The 19,992-nt window shown below is 36.4% G+C and overlaps 1 protein-coding gene across 2 annotated transcripts in view; it reads left to right on the forward strand.

The window, feature by feature from the left end:
• The window catches only part of FAM174A (family with sequence similarity 174 member A), a 37,521-nt gene that overhangs the window by 12,936 nt on the left and 4,593 nt on the right, over positions 1-19,992 (forward strand). The window contains exon 2 of one of the 2 annotated variants that reach the window (XM_043594449.1): positions 10,234-10,372. In XM_043594449.1, coding sequence (XP_043450384.1) covers positions 10,234-10,372 — 139 coding nt within the window. Of the gene's footprint in view, positions 1-10,233; positions 10,373-19,992 lie in introns of those variants that run through there. The other variant, XM_043594439.1, reaches the window with a different exon arrangement.

The raw sequence follows: 19,992 nt of genomic DNA on the forward strand, positions 1-19,992 counted from the left end.
TCCCAATGTTTTCTTACCCATAGGATACATTATAATGGATGCACATTGATCCCCACTGGAAAATTATCCTAACTCTTTTTTTTTTTCTTTAACTATACTAACTCTTGAGAAAGAGTTAATCTCCATCGCAGCTTCAAATTGCCTCATGTTCATTTTTGCCCATAGTTGCATGTGTTTTCTTCTACATTGACTCCCTAAAGAGTATTCTGATTGGCTTATCTTTATGGGCTAGGCCACATCATGGGTCACAATCCCTTCTAGAGATTGACTGATAGCCCTTGAAAAAAAGTATCTATCCTAGCATGGTTTTAGTTATGGCTGAGAGTAGGGGACTTTTGCACAGTAGAATATACCATTAACTGTTGTTACTCGTTCAAAAAAGCTTGTAGGCAAAGTAATTTTTCTTAGGATAGGGACAGCAGACATGACAGGTCGCATGATAGCAGGCCTTGTTCTAATATTAGAGCTCCATCTTTTTTAGTGGTAGAGGCTGGCTATACTTCCACTGAAACCTAGCACTCTGAGGAGTCCAATTTAAGAACTGTTGTGTTCATGAATTTGGGCTGCTCAGTCTCTGAGGAGAGAAAAAACTGAAAAGGTTTGGATGATCTAGATGGAGCTGAGACTACTGAATTCCTGGAAAAACAAGGGTAGAATGAAAGTGAAAAGTTTTAGTGGGCTTATTATGTGGCACTGATTTTTTATCAAACTCTGCTAAGAAAAAAAGGTGAATAATATATTCAGAATGGAGGGATTGGTAATAGAACCTGCCTAAAAGATTCTTTAAAAAGAATAACATCAGAAGGAAATACACATCTGAGTTATGGAAGATTGTCAGCCCATCTTAGAGAAGCTAAGATGCTAGGTGCCCTGATCAGTTAGGAGGTTTTTACCTGTAGGTAATAAAATGCCAGTTAAAAGTGACTTTAAAATAAGGACATATTTTGGTGGTGGTGTTGTTTGCTTGTCATGAATATGAACAAGGCTCAGACATGGTTCTGTGATTTTGTGATAGCATCAAGAATTCTGGGTTTTTCCATCCTTGTCTCTTCATAAGATGGCTACCTCAGCTTTAAGCATTCTGTTCTCACACAGTAGTGTTTCAAACACAAAAAAGAAGGGGGCCTTTCCTAGAAACCACACTGCTAGAGTCATCCCCTTCTATCTCATTTGTCTGAACTGCTTTATCTGCTCAGCCCTAAACAATGACTGGCAAAAGGAAAATTATATTTCCATGATAGGTTTACACCAATTATTATGATCATTATGTATCTCTTAGGGCTGGGCCCAATTGCTCTGTAAACAAAATCATGATTCTGTTAAAGCAAAGTAGGGTTTCCTTTTGGATAAACAAAAAGCAGATTCTGTTTCTGTGATCAGAACTAAGAGATGGCCTTACCAAAACATAAATGTACTTGTTAATGCAAGTAGCTACTGGGTTATTAGTTTTACTGCAAAAGGATGAACCAGAAAATGCAGTTCACTAAAATAATATGTTCATTTTGGCATAGTGTGAGATAATTATATTAGGGATCAGAAGACTGTTTTGGTAACTGGTTTTGTGACCTTGTTTAAAATTACTTTGATTCATTAGGAAGACAGTCGTGCTTAATGTTTTAAGATCCCAGACTCAGGAGCCAAATTGCCTGTGTTTGAATCCTAGCTCTACCATTTACTATCTCAAGTTTAATTTTTTCCAAGTCCTGCTTTTCTATGTATAAAATGAAGGTACTTATAGGATTGTTGTGAGGTTTATATCAGGTAATTCTTGTAAGCTGCGTAGCTCACTGCCTGTCATATGTGCAGACCAGGTAAATGTTAACCTTATTAGTGATTTTGTATGTCTAGAGTTGTAATATATTTTGGGGTTTTTACTCTGTTTTTTTGATACCTCTTCACACCATTCTTTATACATGTAGTATTTGACCTCCTAAAATACCTATGATCAGCAAGACGTTAGGACTGGCAAGATTATTAGAGACAGGGTGGGAGCTGAGGAGATTGTAAGAGAAACCCACTAGAGGGGTTGGTCTTAGAGTGGGAGGTGAAATAGTATGAACTTTGTAAATGCTGAGTTGTAAATAGTACTTTAAAGTTAGTTGGGGAATAATTCCATGCTGAATTCTTAGAAGTGGATGTCAGAAGAATTTATCAAGCCTCACATCCCGAGTTTTAGTGCCAGGAAAAGAACACTAGGATATCCATGTAAAGACCAAGGCAAGAAATGAACAAGGGAGCTATGTGCTATGCACTTACTACATGACATGTCCTAGCTAAGCTATATGATACTTATTTAGGATTTACTTCACCTGGGGCTATCTACCATTATAACATAAAATAGGAGACAAGTCTAAACACAGGAACTGATTGTATGTGCTAAATTACAGGGAGCTAGGTGAGAAGAGATCTATCAGAGAAAATAGTGCAGTATCCTAAACATAGATGAACATGCATTTGATCTTTTTTAACTTTTAGGTGTTAGCAGTGAACATTTTACTGGAGATAAAGAATGGCAGGATACTTTGTTGAGGGAATCTTCTATTTAGTGCTGCACTTGGTCAAGGTCATGATAGTGACAGAGCTTGGTAGCTGATAGGCCAATAGAGAGGACCCAATTATAATTATGAAAGGAAGCCAAAAGAATTTTTAAAAAGCACTATAATCTGAGAACTTCAACATGGGGTCAATTGCTCCTGAGAGCATTATTGTTTTACAGCAAAATGGAATAATCATAATAATATTGAGACATCTAAAATAGTAGAATTAGCTCATTTTATCCTGTATAATAGGGTAGAGATATTGTTAGCATTGGATATATCTCCATGTAGAATGCTGAGAATTTAAAAGAAAATAAGGAAAAGGTCAGTTTGGCTTTGAATGGATAAACTTCAATTATTTAGAATCTAAATGAAGTATAACTACACATTACAACATGGTAATTTTACATACCCAAAAGATGAAAATGAAACTACTCAGTACAGGTTGCAAGCTGAATACTAGTGGTTCTTGTTTGGATAGCTTATGAGAATCACCCGGGCTCAACTTAAAGCATCCTAAATGAGTGTCTAAGAAATCCTGGAGTGAGTGCATGTTTGATATGTTTAATTATTCTAGTCCTTTCCCCCCTCCCCTCTGAGCCAGAAGGCTGTTATGTGTATTCTGATTTAACAATTGGCTAACTCCTATAGGTTTTGGTATAATTTTGGAGATGATGTTCTTTTCAGGCTTCTCTTACCCCAGAGGTGATGATTAACATATAAAATTGTAGGTTTTGTTGGTACACATAGAAAATGCAATATATATGTGAATCCATATATTTTAGTTTGACAGATAGTAGGCATCTGCTTTATGCCATTCCCTGTGTGCTGTGGTTATCATGGTGAGCAAAAACAAATTTACTTCCTGCTCTCCTGAAATTAAATCTAGTAGGGAACACAAATAGTTTACACAAAAGAGTATACAAGTATATCATTAATAAATACTTCAAAGGACATGTACCAGGGGTGCTATGGAAGCCAGTACTAGGTGTTTATGTATGACCTAGTTAGGTAGATTAAGGAAAACTTCTCTAAGGAAGTGATAACTGAGCTGGAGCTGAAACATGAATAGGCATTAACTCAGCAACAGTGTGGTGTGTGGGGAAGAGTATGAGGCCAATGACAGAGCACGTATGGCCATTATATGGGAATGAGTTAGAAGGCTTTGTGGATGGGGTGCAGAAGGTGAAGCAGAATGTAGAGTAAACAGCAAGGTGAGGCTAGCAACGTAAGTTAGGAGCCATGCTGTGTTGGACTTTGTAGGCCGTATTACACAATCATCACTGCTAAGCTAAAGGAAATTGTTGGAGATTTTAGAAAATGGAGGGAAGGTTAGTGGGTGGCCAGGTAGATAGTGCTATGGTTATTAAACTATTTTAATAGTCAAGGCAATTGGTGATAGCAGTGGTGAAGACCGTAAGTGGATTTCAGTAATTCTCAGGAAGTACAATCAATAGGACTTTGTGATTGTGACAGCCATGAAGCTACACTGAATAGACTTCCCTTTAAGAGACACTGCTGTAGGAAGCATAGTTGACCAACAACTTCCAGCTGCCACAGCTTTGGATCCATCATTGCATCCATGACAGAGCCGTAATTCTTAGGCCTTTTCCAGCCAGTGACTGACTGTGGCTAAATCTGGCCATCCTGATTAACAGAGGACTCCCTCCTCTAATGGACAGCCTTTGTGTGAGGACATCCCATTGTCCTGGTCAAAGCTTTCTCATAATTGCATTATTGTCTACTGCTCTTCCTAACCAATTATGCTTCTTTTCCACTCTCTTGCACAGGTCGAAGGCCTGCATTAGCCTTTGTAGGATCTCCTATTCTCTCCATCTGTCCTTCAGAGGCCTTCCCCCTAATAAATCTCCTCTACTCTATTAATTAACAGACTTGGATCCTTCTGAAGGCTATGAGGGAATATTCTGAACTGAATGTTTATTTACCCGCAAATTCATATGTGACTATATTTGAAGATGGGATAAAAGTAAAATGAGGTCGTAAGGACAGTGCCCTCATCCAATAGGGCAGGTGCATCTTATAAGAAAAGGAAGAGATACAAGAGCTCTCTCCCTGTACACACAAAGAAGAGATCATGTGGGCACACAGTGAAATAGCAGCTGCCCACAAGCCAAGAGAAGAAGCCTCAGAATGAAACCTACCTTGCTCATACCTTGATGACTCTAAAATAGTAACAAATAAATTTCCATTGTTTAAGCAATTAATTTTATGGTATTTCATTATGGCAGCCTGAGCAGATTAATATATGGAAGGTTGTTCCAGATTTCTCTCCTTGACTCTTCATCTTCACTTGGAAGTCTGTCTCCAAATTTCATCTTCTTTGTTCTCTTTTCTTTCTTTCTTTCTTTCTTTCTTTCTTTCTTTCTTTCTTTCTTTCTTTTTTTTTTTTTTTTGACAATAGTCACACTGGATTAGGGCCCATTCTAAATGACTTTAACTTAATTGACTAGTTAAGACTCTATCTTCAAATAAAGTCACATTCTCAGGATCTAGGAGTTAGGATTTCAACATATGAATTTGGAGACACAGTTCAAGCCATAACATAGTCTTATCTCTTGTTGGTGTCTACTTCTTGAAGAACTTGAAGTGATAACTGATGGATTCGGTTTTGGCAATGGGATATGGAAATGACAGACAGGTCAGATAAAAGTATTTTTATAATATGTTATATATCCCATTGAGTTGGATTTCTTGATAAATCATAGGCGGCTAAATTGTGGCTCACTAATTTTTATTTGTATTATGTTACAATGGCAAAGTAATCAGTTTCAAAATCATTCTTGGTCACTGATTTACTTTTTTGCCAAAAATAGTGAAGTCAAAAATTTTGTAGTAGTTGTACATTTACTTATTAGGAATTACTCTGCTTGCTGGTGCGCCTAGGTGGCTCACTCGGTTAAGTATCTGACTTTGGCTCAGGTCATGATCTCATGGTCCATGAGTTAGAGTCCGGCATCGGGCTCTGTGCTGACAGCTCACAGCCTGGAGGCTGCTTCGGATTCTGTGTTTCCCTTTCTCTCTGCCCCTCTCCGGCTCATGCTCTGTCTCCCTCTGTCTCTCAAAAATAAATAAGCGTATAAAAAAACTAAAAAAAAAAAAAAAAAAAAAAATTTACTCTGCTGGGCACCTGGGTGGCTCATTCGGTTAAGCATCTGACTTGGGCTCAGGTCATCATCTTGCAGTTTGTGAGTTTGAGCCCTGCATTGGCTCTGGTTGACAACTCAGAACTTGGGGTCTACTTCAGATCCTGTGTCTCCCTCTCTCTTTGCCCCTCCCTCCCTCCCTCTCTCTCTCTCTCAAAAATAAACATTAAATTAAAAAAAAAATTTTTAATGTTTATTTCTGAGACAGAGAGCATGAGTGGGGGAGGGGCAGAGAGAGAGAGGGAGACACAGAATCTGAAGCAGGCTCCAGGCTCCGAGCTGTCAGCACAGACCCCAACATGGCGCTCGAACCCACAAACCATAAGATCATGACCTGAGCTGAACTCGGTTGCTCAACCGAGTGAGTCACCCAGGTGCCCCAGAAAAAATTTTTAAAAATTACTCAGCTTAATCATTATGTCTCTCATATAGAGAAGCTTCTGTGTATAAAATATCCAGTAGATGATATATTCCTCAGTTTAGTTTTGAATATGCTTTGGAAGAAATTAAGTAATATTACTTACATTATTCCATACTTAATACCTACAGGCTTTCCTTTAAAAGAACACAAAAAGAATAAGACCAGATGGGTACTGCAAGTTACATTGATCAGTTTTCTCTCTTTCATAGAGTAGTAAAATGAAATGGAGTTTTATTCTGTTGTGTTTATTTTATGTAGCCTCATACATTTTTACATAAAATTTTATCAAGCTTACTTTAGTAGTTTAGTTTTATTTTTGTACTGTAGCTTTTACATGTTATTTAAATGGAAATAATTCCTACCAACCTTAGTAAAATAAAATTTTGAAGAATTTGCAAACTATATTGGTTAGCTATTAACTTGACTACCTAGAAGGGATCTCAAGATCATTTACCTGTGCATTCCATGTGATGAGTGAATATCATTCAATATAATCAACCATATAGCTATTTTCTTTTGCCCTTTTAATCTTCTATATTTTCCTCTACACATTTATAAAATCCTCATTTTTTTGTTAATTGAGAGCCAACAATTTTTTTTTCAGGTTGCAATATGCATTTACTATGTTTAATAGAAAAGTGTAACTATAGATTTATGTAATTATCAATACATGTAGACAAGATGGGATGTCATGAGCTTAAAGAAAACATTCAATTGTGACAAAAGAACCATAGCTGTTAAAAGTACATGAATTTTAAAGCCCCCTTATACTTTTGTTTAAGACTAAGGTGCACTGCATATTAAGATAAAAGTAGCCTTTTTAGTTAAAATGTGTACTTTTATTTTGTGTTTTGTATTTTATGTTCAATATTTATTATTATTTTAAGTAGATGGCTTATTAAATGGGCCCAATAACTTAAAGGTTTACAAGTGTTTTTGACCTTCCCTGAGAAAAATCACTGCATGTGGATATATTTGGTGTTTTTATACCCATGTTACTATCACAGCCATGTAACCATCAGTGCCTAGATCTTTAGACTTAGGAAAGACTTTTTTTTTTCTTTTTGAGAAATTGCATTTCAACTTTAAATTCTATTAAATTAAGTTTCATTCTTTAAATTCTCTCCAGCTGTCAGCACAGAGCCTGACACAGGGCTCGATCTCATAAACCATAAGATGATGCCCTGAGCCTAAGAGCCAGATGCTTTAACCGAATGAGCCACCCAGGCGCCCCAACATGCTAACTTCACTTAAATTGAACAGCATTCCCCTGTTTATTGGGTGCCTAACAATGTAGTTTTTCTGTACGTTCTTGTTTTTAAAGAGCTTAGATTCATGTTTGGAAGACAGCATTTATATAAATGATAAAATACAGTGCAAGCTAAAATAAGTAACAGAGTGCTCACTCATACCAATATAGTCAAACATTTACACTATACAGAGTATAGAAAATAGCATGATTAGCCAGATTAGTTCAGCCATGCACTGAAAGATTCATTCAAGAAACAATGAAGACCTTGGGAGTGGGGAGGAGTGTCAGCTGAGATAAAATTTCAAGTCCTTAAGGTCTACGTTTGTATCATTCCCTTTTTTAAGACTTGCCAAGGTATCCTGTGACCGACTATGACTAGGTTACTGACGTATTGACTCTTTGACAAATAATATATGACCTGGAAGGATCAAAAATAATTCACATGACATTAATTTCTTCTTTGTTTAGTGAAAATGCCAGAATGTTTGAAAAGCCACATGATTTAGAAAATTGAGTGAAAGACTGGCAAAAGGGAAGAGGAGAAATTCTAACTCTGAATATCCTTAACTTACACTGCCACATCCCTTCACTTACTCTTGTGTATTCACTTTTTGAAACCAAAGGAATGTATGACAAAGGTTATTGAATTATGTAGTTCAAAAGAACCATTAGTTAGGTATATCTCCCTTGTGCTTTTCCTATTTCTGGGATCAGCACTTTTATTTTCTTAGTTTTTCTGTGAATACCTTTATTAGTCTCAATCACAGGTTGGTAAACTATGGCCCATCAGTCACATGTGGTTTCTTGATCTATTTTTTTAAGACCTATCAGTCAAGATTTTTTTTCTTTTTTTACATTTTTAAAGGGTTGTAAAAAACCAAAGTAACAACAGCAAAAAATTAAGGTGAATATGTGACAAGTGACTGTATGTGATTGCTACAGTCTATAATATTTACTATATGATTCTTTGCAGAAAAAGTTTAGATTTCTGATCTCTACATGGGTGTGAGTGTGTATCAATGTGCTTGCACACATATACATGCATACAGACATGCACACATGGATGTGCTTACTAATTTAACAACCTAACCATTTAGTTTCTTGCCATATAAAAGACTAGCTTATACTATTTATTGCTGTTTTTACTTTTTGCTATTTTTATTTTATTTTATTTTATTTTATTTTATTTTATTTTATTTTATTAGTTTTAACATTAGTATTAACTCTTACATTGGTTGCATTTGTAGTTTTAAATACTATACTGAAACTTCTTGTTTCCTGTTCCAACATGTTTGGGTAGGCATATAAATAGATCTATAGGCAGTGACTGGTGTATCTTTTCTTGGTTTTTGTCCAGACTTAGTAGTATTTTCTAAATTTTCATCACTGAGACCGGGTACTTTACCCTCAGAAGCTAGCACAATGCTTGATGCTTCATAAGAGTCAAATATTTCTTGAGTATGTATATGTGTGAGACAGTTTGTCTCTCAGGGGATCCACTGTCATCTTTACAGAGGCTTGTATAGCTTTTCCCAGTTGGCACTGTAGTCATAGTATATCTTTTTACACTTACTACATCATATAAAGTGACCCAGAAGCATAAACATATATGTTGTTACTGAAATATCTTCTGTTTTGTTTTTAACCTCCCATAGAAACTTGTGTAAAACATATTTTCTTGTGTATGGATTTGAGGTTATTGCATTGGAGGTGACTTAGGCATTGATTGTAGGATCAGATTTGGATCACTGACCTAGTATGTGTCATTCAGACCCTCAAGTATTTAAGGAGCATCCTAATCAATCAGAAACTGTTGTACAAAGCAGTAATACAATGGCAAACAAGGCATGTATAGCTGCCCTCCTGGAACTTAGTGGAAGAGAGAGGCAAATAAACACTCAAATAACCATATCTACAAGTAAATATAAATGCAAACTGAGATAAATAATTTGAAGGAAAAGAACAAGTTATGTGAGAGAAAACCTTAGAGTGCAATCCTAAGTCAGAGACTTCCATATGAATTCAAATAATGATTAATGTTTAGCACCCTAAAATATTTTCTGTCCTCTAAGGCAGTGGTTCTGAAACTTTAGCATGTATCATACTGACAAGAAGTGTTAAAATGTAGGGATCTTGGCCCCAAGTTCAAAGTTTTGTATTCAGTAGGTCTGAATGGGCATGAGGATTTACACTTCTAATAAATTCCTAGATGATTATCATTCTGCTGGTCCAGGAAATGACACTTCAAGAACCACTGACTTGAGACAGTGGTTTTCAGCACATTGGAATAACTTGAAGAACTTTAACAAAATACTGATGCTTAGTTCCTCTCCTTGGAAAATCTGATTTAATTATGTGGAGATATGGACTAAGTGTGGAGCTTTTTAAAATACCCTAGGTGATTCTAATATGCAGCCAGGTTTGTAAGCTGCTTAGTGTAGAATTTGAACATGTATCACATAGAGTTTCTTAGTGGGGCAGAAAATACCTAATCCTGCCCAATGGGAAGAAGGCATAGAGGAAGTAGGGAAAAGGCTGGAATACAAAGCTTCGGTGAAAACATGGTACCCAAACTAAGGCTTAAAAGTTTATCTGTCTATACCATAAGCTTATTGAGAAGAGAATGTGTCAGACAGAAGAAATGGTACACAACATGTAGGATTAGGATAGATTTTGTTTCATAAATAATCCTAGGTAGTAGATCATTTCCATTTCTGAAACGTAGCCATTCTGATATTGAGTGCCTCGTATGTCAGCAACAGAGGGATAATTTATTTTTCGTTTATAATTACATATAAAATAAGGATCATTATGCCATATCCAAATAATTTTTATTTGTTAATATGCTCTATTTAATAGGATGAGAAGAAGAAACCGAAAGACTAGGAGATACGGAGTTTTGGATACTAACATAGAAAACATGGAGTTGACACCTTTAGAACAAGATGATGAGGATGATGATAACACTTTGTTTGATGCCAATCATCCTCGAAGGTAAGTAAGTGTTGGACAGTTTCATTCCATGAATTAGGAGGCAAGTTCTTGATAAGTAAAGTGAAAAAATAAAGTAGAAAAAATACAGTATTTCATTTAGCAGTTTTTATCCTAACAGATTTTATTTAGTTCTATTTAATGAAGTTCTTTGTTTTACCCAACCAATAGATCACATGCACATTGCTTTGCTAAAATAGGTATAAACAGAATATCATCCCCACAAGAGATCTTCATTGTAGGTCTCCTTGTAGAGCTTTGTTCTTTCAGCTGCTACATGTAACATGTAGTAAGTCTGTGTGTGCGTATGTGCGTGAGAAAGAGAGAGAAAGAAAGAGAAATATTAATAAACTTGATTTTCTTTTTGAATTTTGAAAATATTTTGATTTTAGTCTGTTATTCTATTTGTAAATCATGTTTTTGTGCAAATTATGGTATTAGTGGTCTGATAGTATAGCTAATGGTCTGATATCTATTCTCAGATCTATTCTTGCTGACTATTAAGATGCTTCCTAAGAAGTTTGGATAAGCAGAGTTAAACGGCTATGGACTTAGTTTCAAAGCAGATGGAATGAAGAAAGGAGGTAGTAAAAAAAATCCCCTCAATAGGGGAAGACATGTTGGAATAGAGAGGAGATTTTTTGGGCAAAAGAAAACTAGAGTCCAGATTTAGTTACAAATACCATGAGTACAGAAATCTTGGATTTTTATACATGTAAGGATGGGAGGATCAGCTCTGGCAGGACATAGGAATGTGCAAGTTTTTTTTGTTTTTGTTTTTGTTTTTGTTTTTTTTTTTGAGGGAAATGTGTAGTTTTATAATCTGCTAAAGAGTTTGGTATCAACCTGCTGTCAATGGGGAACCATTGGTGTTGTATGGAGTGTATGTAATCAGATAATCAGATTCATGTTGTAGAAGAGTATGTCTTGTAGTAGTGGAGAAGGTGGCCTAGAAGAGCTGAAGGATGGAGAGGGACAGAACCAAGGAATATAGGAGGCATATAAAGGAGGGAATGGTTTCCATGAGATGTAATTAGCTGTAGTTATCTTTTATTTTGTATCCTGCCTCACCACAGACCTTTCTCTAATACTTACACCACTCTTGTTGCCCACTTTTCATGAATTTTGTGTTCTATTAGGGAGCTAGACATTAGAGTTACATAAACAGTAAATACAGGGTGGTATGAGAACTTGTACTAGGGGCATAGAACACTTAAGCAAAAACTAATGGTTCAGAAAAGACTCTTAGACGTGATATGTTAATGGATACTGAAAAATGAGCAAAAATTAGCAACATTAAAGGTGGATGTAGAGGTGGGAGCTGGAGAGAGAACAGCAGGCACACAACACAAGAGGCAAAAGAGAATATAGAGTATTCAAGAATCTAAAAGAAGTTAAATAGATGCTGGGGTGCCTGGGTGGCTCAGTCAGTTAAGCATCCAACTCTTGATTTCAGCTCAATTGTGAGATTGAGCCCCATGTCAGGCTCCATGTTGAGCGCTGAGCCTGCTTAAGATCCTCTCTCCCTCCCTCCCTCCCTCTCTCTCTCTCTCTCGCGCTCTTCCTCTCTTCCCCCTTCCCCATTCCCCTCTTCCCTGATTGCTCACTCCCTCTCTCTAAAAAATAAAGTTTAAAAAGTAATAAAATATAACTAAAAGAAGTTAAATAGATGCTATGTTAATCTATGTGAGAATAAATGAATGAGTGAATAATTTTTGAGCTTTGAATGCAAAAGTAAGCGTGATGAGCAAGGAAGAACAAAGAATCAAAAGGCAGATCATGATCCATGACAATCAGTGAGAAATTATTCTACAGGTTATGAAAAGCCACTTAGAAAATTTTAAGATAGGAAACATAATCAAAGTTGTGTTTTGAAGATTACATAGATTGGAGAAAAGTAAGTTAAGGAGTAAGGCAACCAGGAAGACCAGTTAGATGGTGCAAGTACATGGGGTGGCCAGTAGTAGAGTGATAGCAAGAGAAATGGAAAGGAGATAATTATTCAAGAGCCTTTGAAAGGTATTAGGAACCAGATTTAGAAATTGTGTTTGGAGAGTTAAAGTGGGAGAAATGGTTATAATAATAGGAAAGCATGTTTCAGGGGTAATTATAATTATCAGTGATAATCTTTTATTTATTTTTATTATTATTATTTTTTAATGTTTTTATTTTTACTTTTGAGACAGAGAGAGACAAAGCATGAGCAGGGGAGGGGCAGAAAGAGGGGGAGACACAGAATCTGAAGCAGGCTCCAGGCTCTGAGCTGTCAGCACAAAGCCCGATGCGGGGCTTGAACTCACGGAGTGTGAGATCATGACCTGAGCTGAAGTCGGATACTTAACCGACTGAGCCACCCAGGCACCCCAGTGATAATCTTTTACTACTATGTATGACTCCACTTATTTAAAAAAAGACGTAGAAAAAACTTTAACGTAGATATGTTTGATTAAAGTAGGGAGAACAGTAAACAGTGCTTACATATTCATTCATTCATTCATTTATTGATCCAAGAAATGAATGATTGAAAAGCAATTTACACAGCAACTGTTTAGTGCCTAGCGCTGACCTGGGATACAATAGAGCAACAGAAAAAGAAAAAAAATTCTAACTTTGTGAAGGTTAACTTCTAGTGACAAAAGGTTGAGATTGGGAGGTTGACAGTTCATTTTCATTTTTGTTTCTATATCTTTCTATGTTGATTTTTTTTTCCCCAAGAACATATATTTATGCACTACTTTAGGGAAAAAAAAAAACTTTTTGTTTGGGAATAATTTCAGAAAAGTCCTAAGAATAAAAATAGTACAAAGAATATCCTATTATTTTTTTTCAATGGTTTTTAATGTTTATTCTTGAGAGAAGGAGACAGAGCAAGAGCGGGGGAAGGGCAGAGAGAGAGAGGGAGGCGCAGAATCTGAAGCAGGCTCCAGGCTCTGAGCTGTCAGCACAGAGCCCAATGCGGGGCTCGAACTCACAAACTGTGAGATCATGACCTGAGCTGAAGTCAGACGCTTAACTGACTGAGCCACCCAGGCATCCCAGAATATCCTATTATTTTTAAATCTAGATTTACCTATTGTTAACATTGTACTTAAGAGACTCTTAACTAACTGTAGAGAACACACTGAGGGTTGCCGAAGGGAAGGTAGGCAGGGGATAGGCTAAGTGAGTGATGGGTATTAAGGAGGGCACTTGCTGTGATGAGCATCGGGTGTTGTACCTAAGTGATTAATCACTAATTTCCACTGCTGAAACCAATATTACATTATATGTTAACTAACTAGAATTTAAATAAAAACAACACATTTTACTACATTTCTTCTTTTGTGTTCTACCTCATAGTGTAGCTACAGAAAAATGCATCTCCCTCATTTTATGTTTACCTAATGTTCTGATGTTTCCTTGTAATTAGATCCAGGTTATACATTCTTACCTGAAGTACTTTCTCAGGCTATCATATCTGGAGACACACAATGTCCTTCTTTCCTTCATTAGCAGTAGTAATTTTGATGCACCTATCTAAAGTTTTGCCCAGTTTCAATAGTATGTTACAACTTTTTCCTCACTGCAACCAAGAAGATATTTTAAAATCCTGAAAATATTCTTTCTTTTTTAATTTTTTTTGCATTTATTTATTTTTGATAGGCAGAGAGAGACAGAGCACAAGTTGGGGAAGGGCAGAGAGAAAAGGAGACACAGAATCCGAAGCAGGCTCCAGGCTCCGAGCTGTCAGCACAGGGCCCAACGCGGCCCAAACTCACAAACCGCGAGATCATGACCTGAGCCGAAGTCGGACGCTCAACCGACTGAGCCACCCAGGCGCCCCAGAAAATATTCTTATCAAAATTTTCCCCTAGGTTTAGCAGTCATTCGTCTTAATTCTTGCCGGATCTGATCTTCACTGTGATAGTTGCAAAGTAATGATTTTCCAACTTCAACATTTCCTTCATATTTACCAATTAGCATTGATACTATAGTGTAAGCAAGAGCTTTTCCTCGTTCCTTCTGCATTCATTTATCTAACTATTGACAGTATAGAATCCTAATTCTTCTCTTGTTTCAGTGGTGTATAATTCATTGTTGTACTTGCCAGTGGGAGCCTCTTCAAGCTGGCTTCTGTGTCCTTGTGATTTGCTCCCATTGTTTTTAAAGCACTTCCTTACTTTCTAGCCTAATAAGCTATTCCAGGCCCATTTTGTATCTATCCTGCCCTAGTGATGGAATCAGCCATTTCTCCAAAGAGCTTTGGTTTCTGTTAATGGCCCCTAAATGAGCTCTTTGTTACTAAAGTGTGTCCTTACTTCTTGGTCCTTTCAGCCAATAGGGCTATGAAATGTGTGGGCACACACACGCATGCCCATATAAACATGCGTATTCACATATATACATAAACTTTACATAGTATTACTTCATACCTCCCATTCTATCATGCTGGTCTATCGGCACTGGGTTCTTTCTTGCCTTCTTCCTTTTCCATAGCTGCATTCTCTTTGTTCTGTCATGAGAATGACTTCCAACAATGTTCTGGATCCCAACAACATCAGCACATTTACTCATTTGGTTATTCCTAAAATAATATTAATACAGTTTCAGAATTGCTTTACCTATGGCACTATGATAAACAAGCCAGCTAAGGTTTAGAGTTTGTTAGTTCTCTCTTTACAACCTCATCTTGCCCAAGACAGAATATATAGTTAGATATGTACGTGATTTGGCTTGGTTCTCTTTTCCTCCCCTCTTTAGTGTGATTATCATAATCACTTGAAATATAATTTAAGTCATTTGAGTTTGCTTTTTGTTTCAGATTTTTCCTCCCCTTCCCATTTTCATTGACATTTTTAATATGAAAAGTACTAACATGCTTCTAAAAGTAAAAACTATACACATTTTTTTTTAAATATACACACACATACACTCAGAAATATCATTCCCTCTTATATTCTTTACATGTCATTTTCCCCACCTCACCCCTTTAGGTAATCAGTTTCATTATTTTATGGTTTATCTACCCTGTGTTTTTTTTTTTATAGAAGTTGGCAGAAATATGTATTTCTTATGCTTTCCTCTTTTTTGCACAAAAGGTATAATACATGTTATTTTATACCTTTTTGTTGCTTTGTAATATCTCCTGTGAGTCATGCTTTATAAGTTCATAAAGATATTTTTCATTTTTAACACCTTCATAGTACCCCATGGTGTGTAGGTACCATGGTTTATTCAGTCCATTGCCTATGCTTTGACATTTAGATAGTTTTAATTACTTTGCAATTACAAGTTATACTACGATGAATAACCTTGTGCATGTGCATTTTCAGAGTAAATTTCTAGTACTGAGATTATGGGTCAAAGAGTGTGAAAATCAGTTTTAACCATGAAAATATAAGGCATCCCAGTGGACATAGCAAATTTCATGAATTTATTTTTTCATTAAGAGCAGTGATAAACTGCCTGTCATTTGTCCCCAAATACTCTACTAAGATATATGGTGGTGAACAAAATTAGACAAAAAAAAAAAAAAAAAAAAAAAAGCATCTTTATATAGTTAACAATGTAGTAGGCCAGGAATACAGAACAAAGAAATCTTGACTAGACTTGAGATTCCCCTAATTGGTTTTTTTGGGGGGTAAATTTTTAATGTTTATTTGTTTTTTTTTGAGAGAGAGACAGAGTGTGAATGGGGGGAGGGGCAGAGAGAGGGAGGCACAGAATCAGAAGCAGGCTCCAGGTACTGAGCTGTCAGCACAGAGCCCGACGTGGGGCTCGAACTCACAAACCACGAGATCATGACCTGAGCCGAAGTCGGAGGCTTAACCCACTGAGCCACCCAGGTCCCCCCACCCTTTTTTTTTTAATGTTTTAATTTAATGTTTTAATGTTTTAAATTACTATTGAGAGACAGAGAGACAGAGAGAGAGAGAGAGCATGAACATGGGAGGGGCAGAGACAGGAGGAGACACAGAATCCAAAGCAGGCTCCAGGCTCTGAGCTGTCAGCACAGAGCCCAACATAGGGCTCGAACTCGCAAACTGTGAGATCATGACCTGAGCTGAAGTCGGACGCTTAACGACTGAGCTACCCAGGAACCCTTCACCTAATTGGTTTTTGACCTTGGCACAATCAGGGGTAATGTTCTTCACTAGGCCAGAGCTACTTTTGCAAAATGAGCAATGAGATGGATATTTCCATACACCAAGAAGCAAACATCAAACCACTATTCTATTCTCCCTTTTTATTCCTTTTCAAACAATATTAAGCATCATTTAAATAACACCTACACTGATTCTAGACCTCTGCTTTGAATTTTTTTGTAGTCTGTACAGTTACAGACCCTTTTTTTGAAATGTCTTTCACTTTGGGGAAGGTGGACACATTTCTTTTCTACTTTGTGACTAGCTATGTGTTTATATTCCTGTTGCCTTCTGTAGTTCAGAGATTATTGTCTGTAATGAGATACACAGTCCAAACTCTGCTACTTCATTTGAAGCTGATTCAATGAGCAAAGCTCTGATCGTCTAATGTTGGTGTTAGAAATTAAACATGCGTAAACATGAATAATTCCATCAATTTAGTCAACATTTCATATTTATCTTGTGGGAAAGATACATACAGATCTCATTGTGACTGACTTTAGTAACAGATAATCAGGGTTGATACCATTTGCTTCTCCCATTAAAAAGAGGGGAGGGGCACCAAGGTGGCTCAGTCAAAGATCCAACTCTTGATTTTGGCTCAGGTCATGATCTCATGGGATTCCTGAGATCTCTCTCTCTCTCTCTCTCTCTCTCTCTCTTTCTCTCTCTCTCTGCCCCTCCCCCACCCATGCACTCTTGCTCTCTCAAAACAAACAAATACACTTTTAAAAAGTTAATATAGAGGGAGAATTAGTACTTCTGTGGAGAGTGTATTATAAGGTCATTTTAGGCCCTAAAAGAGGACTTTCACCAAAGACTTACCTGAAGTCCTACTGTATAAATGATAGAAGAAATCAAGGGAATGGATGATATTGGTAGAAATGTCTTTAGAGGGATAAGATAAGGGATATTATCAATGAACCCAGTGGGGAGCCTGGACTGAGTGGGGTCAGAGAACTACAATAGGAGCAATTACAATAGTCATTTGTTAGTAGGTACCTACTTTACCTACTTTAGTGGAGGATATAGCAGACACTGTACTGGGTTCCTTACATGTACTATGAAATCATCAAGACAGTCTTGCAAAGTAGTTGCTGTTGGTCTTTTTTTTTTTTTAAATGTTTATTTATTTTTTGATAAAGAGAGCACAAGCTGGGGAGGGACAGGGAGAGAGGGAGACTCAGAATCCGAAGCAGGCTCCAAGCTTTGAGCTGATAGTGCAGAGCCTGATGTGGGGCTCAAACCCATAAACCATGAGATCATGATGACCTGAGCTGAAGTCCAAGGCTTAACAGACTGAGCCACCCAGGCACTGCCACCCCCCACTCCCACATTGGTCTTATTTTAAAGATTAGGATGTTTGAGTCTCAGAGAGTTTAAATAATAGGTTTCTCTTCCTGCTGTAACCTAATTCCATTTTTTAAATATTTACTTGATTTATACCTTTATAATAAAGAGAATAATTCTAAATTCTCTTCATTCTGTCTTTTATATCAGCACTTGCTATTACTCTTTATTTTGCAAACGAGGACCCTAAAAATAAGGAATGTAAATATTATGATATGCCTACTTTGCCAACTGCAGTGCAGAATCATATTAGTCTTAGAGTATAACTGCTAGTAATTCTTGTGGAATCAGCTCTTACTGATGCTGCCTTCATTGTTTAAGTTCTTTCTAAAATTAGTTCCTCTTTATTTTCCAGATTCTATCCACAAAATAACAGGAAGCAAGTTATTTCCAGAGAGGCAAATGAATTTCCTTGCTTAGAATTTTATCACAGCCTCAAACTATCTTTTTGTAGTCAGCTCTTTCTGAGAGGAGTGTTTTTACTTTGGTTTTTAATACATCAGAATTTTAATGTTTGTTGTTGGTAGGATTTGGGGTAGTTATTTTCACTGTTTCTTTGTATTAGATGGAACCATATGAAACTGCCAATATATGGTTTCATCTAAGTTTATTCAAGGAAATTTATTATTTCACATAATAGTATGTCACAGGGTTAACTCTGGACACAGTACATTAAGACTGTGGCTTCTTTTCTTTGCAGTCCCCTTGGTTCTGCATATCTTCATGTGTTGGCTTTATTTTCAGGCTGATAAGAGAACGGCGCCAGCAGTTTCTACAATCATATCTAGAATGGCACTTTCAGTGGAAGTTAGCGACTTGCTCTCTTATATCCCTTTCTTAGGAATGAGAAAAGTTTCCCCAGAAATTCTAAATAAGGTTGTTTTTGTTTTTGCTTTCCATATCACTGGTCATGTGGCCATTTCTAAACTAAACTCCTGGGAAGAAAAATGGAAGTACCATAATTAGGTAAGAATTATCATTTGTGTTCCAGTGGATATTGCGGAGTTATCCAGCAGTGTCCTCATATGTAGTACTTTAAACATTAATATTAATATGGTGAAATTGGGAAAATATATGAATGGGAAAAAAAGTAACTTGAGCAACTTGGTTAATATAACTTCTCTTGAATTTACTATTGATATCCTAATTTTGTAAATGAGAGGTGATTTCTTATGTTTGGTTACTAAAATTTTTTGCACAAAGAAATCCCAAAACTAAAAAGCAAATGTCAGTTTTTAAGTGTTGTGTAGGATGTTTCAGCCCTCTTGCATAGAAAAACTGTTGAGGAATCAGCATATACTGACTAAAAAGTCCCTTTTTCCTCAAAGAAAAATATTGGAAACAAATACTCATAACCAGTCCCCAAAACAGTTTAAAACAATGTACAACAAATGGGAACAATACTTTCTTGCTATTCTGTTTGATTTCCACCAAAAATTAAAATAACCAGTAGTATTTTATAATGATGTACACCACAGGACATTTTAACAGGCTTGGTAGCAGCTTCTAAAAGCTGGCACTTACATCACTTCAAGGCTGTTTTAGTCATTTTTGTCAAGTATGTAATTTTTTTTAATGTATGTCATTTATTGTCAAATTGGTTTCCATACAACACCCAGTGCTCATCCCAAAACATGCCTTCTTCAATGCCCATCACCTACCCTTCCCTCCCTCCCACTTCCCCCAATCAACCCTCAGTTTGTTCTCAGTTTTTAAGAGTCTTATGCTTTGGCTCTCTCTCACTCTAACCTCTATTTTTTCAAGTATGTAATTTTTAAAACCCTAAATTTGCTTCTTAGCTACTTCTATTCTGCTTCATTAAATTTAATATATATGTCTTCATTACATTTGTGCTCAATGTTACTTGACCACAAAATATTTTTTTCATATTAACATCACTATATCAGAATTAGAAAGCAGATTTGATGTATAAGTATTTAACCAGAAACACTCATTAAGAAGGTCTTATTCAGTTACCAATTTGAAAATAGTTCTAATTCCTAAAACACTACTTTCACTGTGAAACATATTATCAGAATAAACACTAAGAGTATTCAAAGTAAATAGAATATAAGAGTATGTCAAAGTACTAATGTTTATTTTAGATAAAAATTGGTAATGTTACGTTTAGTCTGTACTTTATCCATTTAAA

The sequence above is a fragment of the Prionailurus bengalensis genome, chromosome A1, assembly GCF_016509475.1.
Source record: "Prionailurus bengalensis isolate Pbe53 chromosome A1, Fcat_Pben_1.1_paternal_pri, whole genome shotgun sequence".
NCBI lineage: Eukaryota > Metazoa > Chordata > Mammalia > Carnivora > Felidae > Prionailurus > Prionailurus bengalensis.